This window comes from Myotis lucifugus, unplaced genomic scaffold (assembly GCF_000147115.1).
Source record: "Myotis lucifugus unplaced genomic scaffold, Myoluc2.0 scaffold_83, whole genome shotgun sequence".
Classification (NCBI taxonomy): domain Eukaryota; kingdom Metazoa; phylum Chordata; class Mammalia; order Chiroptera; family Vespertilionidae; genus Myotis; species Myotis lucifugus.
The window spans coordinates 299,972-313,880 of NW_005871131.1; the positions used below are offsets into that span (position 1 = coordinate 299,972).

General features: G+C 40.5%; 1 protein-coding gene across 17 annotated transcripts in view; it reads right to left on the reverse strand.

The window, feature by feature from the left end:
- The window catches only part of PBRM1 (polybromo 1), a 118,215-nt gene that overhangs the window by 55,881 nt on the left and 48,425 nt on the right, over window positions 1-13,909 (reverse strand). For all 17 annotated transcript variants that reach the window (XR_002829801.1, XM_023755658.1, XM_023755655.1 and 14 more), the window contains 3 exons: window positions 9,580-9,856; window positions 6,785-6,890; window positions 2,042-2,684 (listed from right to left, as the gene is read on the reverse strand). Coding sequence is in view for 16 of the 17 variants with exons in the window: in XM_023755658.1 (XP_023611426.1) it covers window positions 2,042-2,684; window positions 6,785-6,890; window positions 9,580-9,856 (1,026 nt within the window). In the remaining variant the exon portion in view is untranslated. The remainder of the gene's footprint in view (window positions 1-2,041; window positions 2,685-6,784; window positions 6,891-9,579; window positions 9,857-13,909) is intronic.

Below are 13,909 nucleotides of genomic sequence, written 5' to 3' on the forward strand. Positions count from 1 at the left end.
TCTTTACTAAATATCAATTTGTTATATGTTGTCTCATGCCTGGAATTATTTTTCCCTAAGCATAGGTCCTATCACAATCGTCAGACTTCAAGTTCTTAGAGCATAGAACTGCTCAAGCCTTATCATCCATGGCTGTGCTCCATGACTGGTGTCTTGGGGACTGTCTCAGTCCTATCCCTCTCCAGTGGGTAACAAAACAAGCCACCACACTTACTAGTTACGTGGCTTTGGGCAACTTCTCTCTGTGCACTTCTTTTTAAAAAAAATGTTTTTATTGATTTTAGAGAGAAAGGAATGGAGAGGGATGGAGAGATAGAAACATCAATTGGCTGCCCGCAATCTGAGTATGTGCCCCGACCCAAGAATCAAACTGGTGACCTCTTGGTTCATGGGTCGACGCTCAACCACTGAACCACATGGGCCAGGCTGTGAATTTCTATTTCACATGCAAACTAGGAAGATTATCACCTACCTAGAATGGCTATTCTAGAGGTTATCTAGAATTTATAGATTTACATAATGTGCTTATTACCATGGTGATTTACGAAGAACAGGTGCTAAAGAGGAATAGCAAACATTACTATTAATTTTTCTTTCAAGATCCAAAAAAATGCAGGCTTCACAGACTCCACAGATGGAATTACCCATCCCAACTGCCTAAAAGTCTAATTCTCAGTATGATAGACTGCAAGCTCTAAGAAGGGAGAGTCTGTATCTTTAACTTTTTATATTCCTCCAAGTGACTCCAAGAGCATAAAGAAGACACACTGTAATTGCTGAACTGAAATTGTTTTAACTGTCGAGCATACTATTGTTGTGTGGCAAAAATGTATGACAAATCAAAATTAAAAGGGAATTTAAGCTTGATGGAAATTTAAATTTGATTGCTTCTTTTAGAACAGTGGTCGGCAAACTGTGGCTCTTTGGCCCCTTGAGTGTGGCTCTTCCACAAAATACCGACTTCTGCGCATGGGCCACGAAGTTTCAATCACACTGTACATGCGTGCCTGTACGTGGTATTTTGTGGAAGAGCCACACTCAACGGGCCAAAGAGCCGCATGTGGCTCACAAGCCGCAGTTTGCTGACCACTGTTTTAGAACATTTAATGTCAGCAGAAGGCACTTAAAGGGAGAAATCTGAGATTAAAAAAAAAAAGTCCTGCCCTGGACAGTTTGGCTCAGTGGACAGAGTGTTGGCCTGCAGACCAAAGGGTCCTGGGTTTGATTCCAGTCAACAGCATGTACCTCAGTTGCAGGTTCCTTCCCGGCCTGGGCCCTGGTCAGGGCTCGTGCAGGAGGCAACCAACCAATGTTTCTCTCACAATGATATTTTTGTCTTTCCCTCTTTCTTAAAGTCAATGGAAAAATATCCTCTGGTGAGGATCAAAAAGAAAAAAGAGTCCTTTTAGGTACTTGAAATGGTGACCAAATTTAAATCAGTTTAATCTCAGATCAATACCTTAGAACAATTTTAACTTATTTAAAGTATGCTTGAATTGAAATCAAACTTCAAAAGAAAACCATACAACTATTTCTAATTATAAACTTTATCCTTTAAAAAAATATTTTGTGACCCAAACTGGTTCGGCCCAATGGATAGAGTGTCAGTCCATGGACTGAAGGGTCTCAGGTTCAATTCCAATTAAAAGCATGTACCTTGGTTGCAGGTTCGATCCCCGACCCTGGTCAGGGTGCATGCAGAAAGCAACCAATCGATGTCTCTCTCTCACATTGATATTTCTCTCTGTCTCTCCCCCTTCCTTCCACTCTCTCTCTCTTAAAAGTTTGTGAAAGGCTGTATTTTAAGTTTTGCTTTTCAACAGATCTCTAATTTTGTCTTATTCCTTCTTCTCATCAGTCCTAATCTAGATGCTCTCTCTCTAGAAGTTCTGGCTAATTAGAATTCAAAATAGCACTCCACCAACTGTAATCATGCACCTAAGCTGAAACAGTACATCAAAGCAGAATTCTTCTGTTTTACAATAAATATCACAGTTTATAAAAAAAAAAAAAAAAAAAAGAAGTGGTTTTGAAAACATACCGATTCATCCTTCTTGCCCTTTCTAATACTTCAAACATATGCTCTTGAAATAAATCAAGCCGCCGGTAGCGATTATTTTCAACATTCTTCCTAATTATGTCAAAAGTAAGAGGAGGTTTGTTTGGAAAGCTGGGATCCACAGCAGGAATTTCTGCTAAGGAGTCACTGTAGCATCTTCCCTCATCATCCTGGTGACTCATGACTGACACAAAAAGATTGTGGATAAGCTCTTGAATCAGCAAGGTAACATTTGGAACATGAGAGTCCTCATCTCCCTCCAGGTCTCTCCGAGTTTCAAGCAGGACTTTGTGTAGGACAAGGGCATCTTTGTAGATCAAAGACTCAGGCTCATTGTATGTACAGGCATTGTTAAACATCATAACAAAGTCCTCAACCATGGAGTCTATATCTTGGTATTTGTTGGCCATCATATGACTTCGAATTTTTTCCATGTCCATTGGCTTTTTAATGGTCAGGTAGTAGTCAGGCAGCTCAGATCTGGAGGGAAGTCTCAGAAATATGGCACTGAGGCGGCGACCCCTCTTATCAGTATAGTTCTTTACAGCTTCATATACTTCATTTAGTTTCTGCTGCATTGGTGTCATGTATTTTGATTTTTTAGGAGAAACACCACTCTTCCTACCTGAAAAAAGAGTTAATGTTAAATGGATAAAATGAAATAAATGAACCTAAATTTGTACAGAGTTGGTAGAAAGGGACTATTCCAAGTGATTTGTAAAACATAGTAATTAGCGTTATCTCTAGTGAAATATATTCTCTTGCAAAGAAAGAACTGGGAAAATTTTATACTGTTTCAATAATCATGTTTTTGGTTGGAGGGTAAATACTGTTATGTGAATATGGGAGAACAAAGAAAATGAGTAGTTATGAAGCATTCTAATTCCATCACCAGTGGAATCCTTGAGAACTGAGAGTTTTATCATGAGTGAAACTCATGATGAAACATCCTGACCTGAAGAAACCAACTGTAAAAATACATTTGTGAGACAACTAATAAAATTTGATAGGTCATTAAATGAAACCCAGATACTAAGAAGCTGATACTTTTCCTGGCCGGTGTGGCTCAGTTGGCCGAGTGCCTTCCTACACACCAAGAGGTCACAGATTCATTTCCCAGTTTGGGAACAAGTCCAGGTTGTGGGCTCGATCCCTAGGAGATAGCCCATCAATATTTCTATCTCTCTCTCCCTCTCCCTTCTCTCTCTAAAATCAATAAAAAATATATTTTTAAAAAGAAACTGATAATTTTGCTAGATGTGATAATGACTTGACCCTTGAACGCTAATTTGAACTTTGAGGATCCATTACAGATGGACTTTTTTCAATAAACATATAGTGAGCCTCCTGTATCTCTAGGGTTTCGAATCCACAGATTCAATTAACCCTGTATTAAAAACAGTATTTTTTATCCTGGGATGGGAATCTGCATATGAGGGCTCACGTAAGTTACATGGGAATTTTGGGCACATACCCTTAAATCCCCAAGTTGTTTAAGGGTCAGCTGTATCTGTATATTTCAGAGATGTATACTAAACTATGTAGAAATTAAATGACATGATTGGATTTTCTTTTAAATTAGTTAGAACCAAAGAGGAATATAGGAAATAAGAAAAGGGAATATAGGAAATAAGTATAATACAATCTTTTTTTAAAAAAAAATGTTTTTATTGATTTCAGAGAGGAGGGGAGGGGGAAAGAGATAGAAACATCAATGATGAGAGGGAATCACTGATTGGCTGTCTCCTTCCTGCAAGCCCCACACTGGGCATCGAGCCTGCAATCTGGGCATTTGTCTTGACCGAGAATCAAACCATGACTACCTGATTCTCAGATCAATGCTCAATCACTGAGCCATGCCAGCTGGGCAATACAATCTTGATAATGCTGAGCAACAGGTATAGCATACAGAATTTCATTATACCATTCTTTATATTTGTGTATGTTTGAAATTTTTCGTAATATAATATAGAGAAATGAAAAGGTAACATTACATGTTAAAATCTCCCTTCCCCAAAGTTAAAGAAACACATGTATTTTTATATATTTAGCCACTGTTAAATTATCTATTTATTGGTTGATCAAATTTTAGTGTCCTAACTCAACTTATAGAATTACTTCTAGTTTTTTTTCATTTTTTACTTGTTGATTTTAGAGAGAGGGAGGGAATGGGGGAAGAGAGAGGGAAGGAGGAAGAGAGAGAGAGAGAGAGAGAGAGAGAGATAGAGAGAGAGAGAGAGAAACCTGGATTTGTTTCATTTATTTATGCATTCATTGGTTGATTCTCTATGTGCCCTGACTGGGGATCAAATCTGCAACCTTGGTGTATCGAGTCAATGTTCTAATCAGCTGAGCTACCTGGTCAGGGCCAGTTCTAGTTTTAAAAGGCACTGTGTTCCTAAAAAGTAGAAAAAAGTATTTCATTTCTGCAAACCTTTTTTGTGTTTTTACAATTCCATGAAAAGACAAATAACTTAACCAGAAAAAAATCATCACCAAAGCTATTGTAAAATTCAGTGTACAGTCATTTCATTTAAAAAGTAGAATCATATTTCCCTATTCAGCAAATATGGCTCTAAAAAAATATGACAATAACACTATCATTTTTTGGTATTTACTTCATTAATTATAAGTTTTAATAAAGCAGAAATGTCTTGCTTAGCCCAATGGTAGTAATTATTTTTGAGTCATTCTTTTCCTTCAAAGTTTTTAGTACCATCCACACACCACATTCAAGACAGCTAAGTTAACTTATAGTACAGTGACTGGACATCCCTACCCTCTCAAATTCTGTCTAGTAGAAGTTGCTGGGATTCATTTTTAATTCTAGTAATCAGCAAACATACAAAAACCAAAATTTGCCACTACACTCTTTCAGGCATCATATATAGAAAAAAAAATACCTATTCTGAATAACATTTACAAAATATCTACCACATTCAAGAAAGTAAACAACAACAACAAAAAGAAAGTAAACACCACTGACATATTCTATTCCCAAATGCTTTCCACAGTTTAATAACTTAAAATATGGAAGTGAATGCTTGAGAGGAAGAAAGAAACTCTATGCTGGAGTGCAAGTTCAAATGCATTCACCATTTATTAAGTACTAGTGGCCCGATGCATGAAATTGGTGCACATTAAAGGGGGATTAATTAGAGGAAATATTTTAATATTGCTATTTGCCCTTTCTCTATAATAGAAGTGTCAGAGATGAAAGAAAATTAGTAAAATGTATATGAAAATCTTCCTCCTGTCAGAGTCTGGACTGCACCACGGGATCAGAGTCAAGTCCCTGCCCTCAAGTCCCACGTGTGCCTCAAAATCGCACGAGACCTAGACCCGACCAGCCCCCGCCCCCTGATTGGGCTAGATCCACACCCGGCCGGTCCCACCCTTGTCAAGGCCTGCAGGGCAGGGGGCACAGCCTCAGGTCCCCTGGCCCGGTGCTGAGGTGGGGGGCACGGCCTGAGGTCCCCAAGCCTGAGCAGGGGAAGGGGGGGAGAGCCATGAGGTTCCCTGAGATGCCTTGTCAAGCCCCACCATGCGGGGGGGCGTGGCCTGAGGTCCCCTGTCAAGCCCTGCCAGGCGGGGGGCGTAGCCTCAGGTCCCCCGTCAAGCCCCACTGGGAAAGGGGCACAACCTTAGGTCCCCTGTCAAGCCCTGCTGGGTGGGGGGCACGGCCTGAGGTTCCCTGGCCCGGGGTAAAAGGAGCAGCTTGAGGTCCCCCGGCCCAGCACTGGGGTGGGGGCGCACCTTGAGGTCCCCTGTCAAGCCCCGCCATGTAGGGGGCATGGCCTGAGGTCCCCCGACAAGCCCCATTGGGCAGGGGGCACGGCCAAAGGTCCCTCAGCCTGGTGCTGGGGTCGGGGGCACAGGCTGAGGTCCCCCGGCCTGGTGCCAGGGTGGGGGGCACAGCCTGAGGTCCCCCGGCCCAACACTGGGGTGGGAGGCACACCTTGAGGTCTCCTGTCAAGCCCCACTGGGCGGGGGGCACGGCCTCAGGTCCCCTGGCCTGGTGCTGGGGTAGGGGGCACGGCCTCAGGTCCCCTGGCCTGGTGCTGAGGTGGGGAGTGCAGCCTCAGGTCCCCCCTCAAGCCCCGCTGGGTGGGGGGCATGGCCTGTGGTCCCCCGGCCTGGTCCTGGGCCGGGGGTGTGGCCTGAGGTTCCCTAGCATGGCATCAGGGCAGGGGGCACAGCCTGAGGTCCCCTGTCAAGCCTTTCCAGGTGGGGGGCGTGGCCTGGTCCCCTGTCAAGCCCCATGGGGGGGCGGGGGGGGAACCTCAGGTCCCTGCTGATTGTTCGTTAAGGCTCGTTACGGGAACTCAGCCTCCGCTGTGGGTGCAGCCATCTTGTGTTACAGAAATCCAGCCTCCACTGTGGGCGCCGCCATCTTTGTGGCAGAGTGACGGTCAATTTGCATACCCACGCTTTATTACAGGGGTCCTCAAACTTTTAAAACAGGGGGCCAGTTCACTGTCCTTCAGACCATTGGAGGACCAGACTATAGTTTAAAAAAAAACTATGAACAAATTCCTATGCACACTGCACATATCTTATTTTGAAGTAAAAAAACAAAACGGGAACAAATATAATATTTGTATTTGCATGTGGCCCGCGGGCCGTAGTTTGAGGACCCCTGCTTTATTATGTAGGATTTTTCAGCAAATCAGTAATCTGTCCTTGATAGACTAAATGGAATAATAAACTGTGAGGTTGCCTTACTCAGCTTGAGTTTGGGAGAAGCCATGTCATCATCATCAGGCAGTGGTCCCAGCTCTTTTCTTTTATCTTTGAGTAACTTTTCCAGGATGTGCGCATCGTTGTACACCTATATTCCATAAATATATTTACAATTATTTTCTAAAATACTTACTAATAAAGTAGAATACATATCCATAAAGAAGTTTTAAAAATACAGGTTAGAATAGTTTGGAACAAAAGAAATAAAGCTTGAGATCACCATCAAATCACATCTCTGTGCAGTGGGCTTAGGCTTTAATTGATTTGTTAACACGTTAACACCGGTGACTGACACTATACTTTCCGCCTGGACTCGTCAGTCACTGGTGAATCCAGCATATTGGTGAAATCAGATATTGCGGGCTAAATGGAAAGGAAGACAAAACAGGCTTGGTGCTTAACGTGTTAAGCTTTCCAGGTGATTTTAATGTGCACACATGCATGCTAACGTTTGAGAACTACTATACTAGAATCATTGCAAGTGACTACAGAAGTTTTAAAACATATTTACATATGTTTTTTTCCTTCATAAATCTTTTTCACTGGACCCTCAAAGTAGCAGACTTAGCTCAATGAAAATTAAAAATTAAAAATATCTAATAGTTGAAGAGAATATCTCAAACCAAATCCCAGGTTAAATGGGATTTAGCATCAGTCTAAGTTCACAGTCTGGAATCTGATCTGTGAAAAGCAACAATCACTGCTTAAGCGCTCTCTGAAGAATGATTGGCTGAAGGGTAGTATATGTAGCCGAGAACAAGATCACATCCCTAATGGCCCCCACTACCTCTACAGAGGGGCTTTGTCCTCCCTATCTGCTGCCAGAGCAGAGGGACTTAGGGAATGTGACATTTTCCTTGGCTAGTTCTTAAGGGTAGTTTTTTTCTCTATCAGTGGCAGACATGGCACATTAGCCATTGGTACTGAGGATAGTGTAAACCCTTATAACCGAGTACCATTTCTTTGCTCACAAGCATCCTACTTTATTTTATATTCAAATGTAAAAGTAGAAGAAACAAAAAAATGATTTGAAAATGTTTATTTATTTCTGGGAGATTTAAAGTAGATAAAAGAAGTTAAAAAAGATATCTGTACCCCATCCATGTTAACTACAGCATTATTTACAATAGGCAAGATATAGAAACAACCTAAGTGTATATCTATGGATAAATGGATAAAGAAAATGTGGTGTACACACATACACACACACAGAGGAATACTATTCTTGCCATTTGTGACATCATGGATAGACTTTGAGGGCATTATACTAAGTGAAATAAGTCAGACAGAGAAAGACAAATACTGTATAATTTCACTTATATGTGGAATCTAGAAAACAAAATAAATGAACAAACAAAACAAACTCATAGATACAAAAACAGATTGATGGTTGCCAGAGGTGAGGGTGGGCAAAATGGGTCAACATTTACAAACTTCCAGGTATTAAATAAGTAAGTCCTGGGGATGTGATGCACAACATGGTAACTAAAGTTAATAATGTTGTATTGCATAGTGATAACTGTTAGATTTATTATGATGATCATTTTGCAATACATATAAATATCAAATCACTATGCTGCATACCTGAAACTAATACAATGTTACTAATACCTCAATAAAAAAAATAAAGTAGCCCAGCTGGCATGGCTTGTTGACCTATGAACCAGGAGGTCACAGTTCAATTCCTGGTCAGGTCACATGCCCAGGTTGCAGGCTCTGTGCAGGAGGCAGCCAATCAATGATTCTCTCTCATCACCGATGTTTCTATCTCTGTCTCTCTCCCTTCCTCTCTGAAATAAAAAAAAAATATAAAAAAATAAAAATAAAGTACGTAAGGACGTAAAGTAGAAAAAATATCAAAGAGAGAAGAATATATATTAATTACACTGATAAAAAACTGAAAATCAAGAAATTTCATAACAAAATCAATCATTTATAGGTGCATTAATAGGACTATTCCCATTCTTATATAATCATAACATTTAATGAACTATCCTTGAAAAAGTATGGCTACTGAGGATAGTAATGATAATAATAATGAAAGATTTTAATGCCATTGGCTTTGAGTGCTTATTTGAACAGCAGACACAGTGCTACATGCTCTGTATACACTATCTCATAGAAATCCTACAACAACCCTAATGCATGTACTACTATTATCCCCAACTGACAGATGAAAAAAGATAAGAGGTTTAGAAAAGATGTTAGTTAGACAGGGACCGGCAGAGCAGAATTCAAATCTAGGCTGTTAGATTACAGAGTATGAACTTTTATAATGCCCTGCCTCCCATTTTAAATAATTAAGAAAGACAAAGTATTAAGCTAGTCACTGAGAAGAATAACCTAAGTTAGGCCTGGTTTCTAAAAATCCATTATTTTATGAGTGCAAAAGAAAATGTGTCACCCTAGCTGGTTTGGCTCAGTGGATAGAGCGTTGGCCTGTGGACTGAAGCAGCAGTTGCCAACCTTTCGGACCTCATGAGCCACCAGTGGTCCGTGGACCACCGGTTGGCGACCGCTGGATTGAAGGGTCCTGGGTTTGATTCCAGTCAAGGGCATATGCCCGGGTTGTGGGCTGGATTGCCAGTGTGGGGCATGCAGGAGACAGCTGATCAGATTCTCTCTCATCATTGATGTTTCTATCTCTCTCTCCCTCTCCCTTTCTCTCTGAAATAAGTAAAAATATATTTTAAAGAGAAAGAAAGGACAAAAGAAAGAAAGAAAGAAAATGTGTCTTAGCTACACTGATAAAAAACTGATTCCTCATATGTCCTTACCTGGGAGCCCTCCTCATTATAGTGTCTGGCATTCCGGAACATCAACTTCATGTCTTCCATCATCCCCTCTTCCCCTGCATATTTGTCATTGCGGATGTTATGCTCAATTATTTTCAAGTCCATTGGCTCCAAAATGATTTTATAATAATCAGGATAGTCCTTTTTGGATGGTTTAACCATAAATAGATCACAAAGTCTTCTGCCTGAACCTGGTTCACGAGCTTCAAGAACAACATTGAATAAGATTTTCATTCGCTGCTTTCTTATGTTCTTTTTACTGTTGAAAAGGAAGGTAGAAAAGGGGGAAATGAGAAATTCAGGTGTTTTTATACAAGGATGTACATGAAATGAAATTAGTTAATCTTGCAGGTGCTTCATAATGATTATAATTTGTTGGTTATGTATGCCACAAACACAGTACTAGTAAACATGCTGGAAGCTACAAGCAAGTATAAGGAAAATTTCCCAAATCATTAAAACGTAGTGACTATGGCAGGAGCAGCCAATGAACACCAGACAAACCTGTTTAGAATATTTATGAAATGCAATGTTTGAAAGAAGATCTTGTCTGACAGCCAAAAAAACCCACAAATCTTATTATCAATTGAAATGGTTTTTTTTGTTTTTAAGAATACAGCAAAAGTGAAATAAAACTACTGATTCCCTACTATTAACAGTCCTCACTTAAAAAACAAAACACAAATGCACACACAAAAGTGTTCTATCTCTTAAGACAACCACTCTGAACACCTGCATATCCTAATTACCAGGAAACAAAGTGAGTCTATCTGCCAGGTTAGTGTTTCTATAGTAGATAAAAGTCTCTCCCTGCTTCCTTCCTCCATTAGCATTATTCCATAATGCCAACCCAGTGCAAAGAATAAATAGTCTGTGTCACCAGAAATCTTGAAGGAATGAAAACCGACTTTGAAGCCAATAGGAGTCCCTTGGAGAAAGACTGGCACCTTGCTTGGTCACGTGGTTCATGGCAGTCTTTCCAGGTAAGGAAGGAAGGTTGCTTTCCTGAGAGATGGCAAGGAACCTCAAGACATTTTGGAAACCTCAAGAATGTAAGGAATTCACCCAAGTCTAGAGGTATTGCAGTCAAACCTGATGGCAACTAGGTGGCTCAGCTTCTCTGCCCTAAAAGGCTCATTAAAGCTCAATCAATCATTCCAGCAAAGCAGATTTTTAAAAAGCCTATACAATCTATTGCTATTCTTGTTATGTTTATGCAAACAATCAGGCCAAACTGAAACTGGACATAATATAGTAAATAAATAAGTCTCTAATAAAAATGAGGGTGATTTTAGGGGGAAAAATTGTACTTCAAATAGACTCTAATAAACAGTTGTGAATGTTAGACACGAATTCAATTAGTTATCTCCAAAGTTTTATTTTTCACCTATGAATTAAACTGGATCCTGAATTTTTCTAATGTTTGTAAATATTTGGCTACAAACTTCCAAACTAATGTTTTATTTTTCTCCCATCCTTTTACTTGGAATTATTACAAGTAAAACTTTTTCCTTCCACTGGACCATTTGTCATAACTCTTGTCATTCCAACTTTTGCCCCAATAATACTATGTTTTGTAACACAGTTTGTCTACACCAGGTTACAAGCCTTACTCGTCCTCAGGGATCTTTAGACACCACTGCCACCTCCTTCTGTGCCTAGGCTTCACAGTTCCGGACAGACAGCAAGATTCTCTTGGCTCTGAAGAAAAACATCACGCCCCTTTCAGCAGGAAGCTGCTACAGAAGAGACCCTGCACTCCTTTTCTCTGAAAGATTTCAGAGCCAAGATCCTTGAGGGGGTGATGCTGTAGGCAGTTAGACAGACATGAGCAGAGCAAGGATGATGGGCCAAGTACAGAAGGTCACCAGGATGGAAAGCCCCAGGTATCCAGCAATGGACAATCAATTGTAAGGTGGGACCTTACCTCCAGGGTGACTTTTCCCTCCCTAACATATCACTGGTCATGCAGCTTGGACCCCCTGACCATTTCTCCCTAGAGATAACATTTAGGCCCCCGTTAAAATAGTATTTCAGTCCCAGGCCCAGATAAACAACAAAACCAGCCAAGGCTGACATCAGGACTAGCTGCATTGAATAATCTCCTATCCCCCCTGCCCTGGTGCTGGCCAATCAGTGGAGACCACAATCCTGAATGGATACACCTGGAAAACCACTAAATATTCTATTGAGACCTTACTCTGGGACTTCCCCTAAAATTTCCATCCTTAACCCTTAGGATGGAAGACCCAGTGCACTCTTCCTCCTGGGAAGATGCCCGTGCCTTTCCCTTTATCCCTTTTCCTCTTCCCTCTACCACCTCACCCCCGCCCCCACCCCCGCACATTACCATTAGCTTCCCCACTCCCAAGCTCCAAGAGCCCTTTCTTTGCTTGCTAAGCCCATTTCTTCTAGGAATTACTTTTTCTACCTCTGTGATTTAGCAAATAAATGTTCTCTTACCAAAAAAAAAAAAAAAAAAAAGAAAAGAAAAGAAAAGAAAGTCTGTACTTCATCTGAGCTCTTAAGTAAATTTTCATCCTTGAGTGTGAATCCCTGTCTTGTTCTCCAAATTCCCCCAATGAAATATGATACTAAGGAACTGAAGTGAGTGGTATGGAACAAAGTACAAGGGATCACAGATTAGAACCTGAGTTAAAAAGAGGCCCGTAAGATCATATGGGCTAGTCTCCGAATTGCTGAGGAAACTGGTTCAAAGAGGCTAAATGACCTGCCCAAGGTGAGTGATTCAATGAATTGTCAGAAGAGATGATCTCCCAATATGATTTCTGGCCCAATGTATGTCTTCAGCACACTGATAAAGAAATTCTAGCCAGACTCAAACCAGCAGTCTCAAAGAACAGGAATATAGGAAATAAAAAGAAATGATGTATGACTTAATTTCTATTCAACAGAAACTAAAATCCTATAATGTAGTACTTAGAGATAAATAGTTTTTATCTGTTCCCTATCTTATAAATGAAAGGAAATTCATTCTTGAAGCAAACTATGTGGCTGAGTGGGTCTCCAAGTCTAGTTCTCTGATCACTCACTGTATTGCTGGGTCATGAAGAAGCCAAAGGCCAGATATTTTCTCTCCAAGGTTCAAAGTATGCTTAAAAGAAAGAAAAGAAACAAAACTCAAAGAATAATTAACAGATATGAAGAGAAATATTCATCCTTAAGCACCAAGGGTCATGGATTCGATCGATTCCCACTCAAGGGCACATACCCAGGTTATAGGTTAGATCCGATGGCTGGTCAGGGTGTGTGCAGTAGGCAACCAATTGATGTCTCTCTCTCACATCAATGTTTCTCTCTCCCCTCCCACCTTCTCTAAAAATCAAGGGGAAAAATACCCTTGGGTGAGGATTAACAAAACAAAACAAAAAGTAAAATGCCTCAGAAATGCATATCTCCTAGCATCATGGAGCTACTAGGTGAGAAAATGGATTCCCATTTCCAATGGCTGGGATCATCCCAGAAGCTGTGTATTCAGACTGCTCATTTCCCTTGGTGGCCCCCTTGATCATTCCTGCCATTTCCTCCTATCATTATTTTTGTGACTCTACATCAAATAAGTGATTGTCATGTGAGGACAATCTAGAACAGTGGTTCTCAACCTGTGGGTCGCGACCCCTTTGGGGGTCGAACGACCCTTTCACAGGGGTCGCCTAAGACCATCAGAAAACACATATATAATTACATATTGTTTTTGTGATTAATCACTATGCTTTAATTATGTTCAATTTGTAACAATGAAATTGGGGGTCACCACAACATGAGGAACTGTATTAAAGGGTCATGGCATTAGGAAGGTTGAGAACCACTGATCTAGAACAGCAGTCACCAACCGGTGGTCCACGGTGGTCTATTAGGTCCAAAAGATTGGCAACTGCTGATCTAGAAGATGTTTCATCTACTGAAAATTATTTCTCCAAAGAGGCATCCTGGGGCAATGATGTGAGAGGAAGCGTTCTCTCAATCCAGGTCTTTAGCAAGTGGATAATGGAAAGGGAACTCGGGACAAAGCTCTAATACCACAGAGCTCCACATCCAGGGAGAAATTAAATCACAGATGACTTTAACCATCAGGAAACCTCAAAAGAAACATTTCAGAACCTAAATTTGATATCACAGAATACTTAAAACTACTAAAGTCAGATATGGTTTCTTTAGGTTTTACTTGTGTGTGAACTTCAAAAGAAAGACTTGAGAATTCTATTTTAAGAGCTTAAAAGAGCTCTTCAATAATCAACTCAGAATGAAATCACTCCTCATTCCAGAAATACCAAGCACAACAATTCAATTG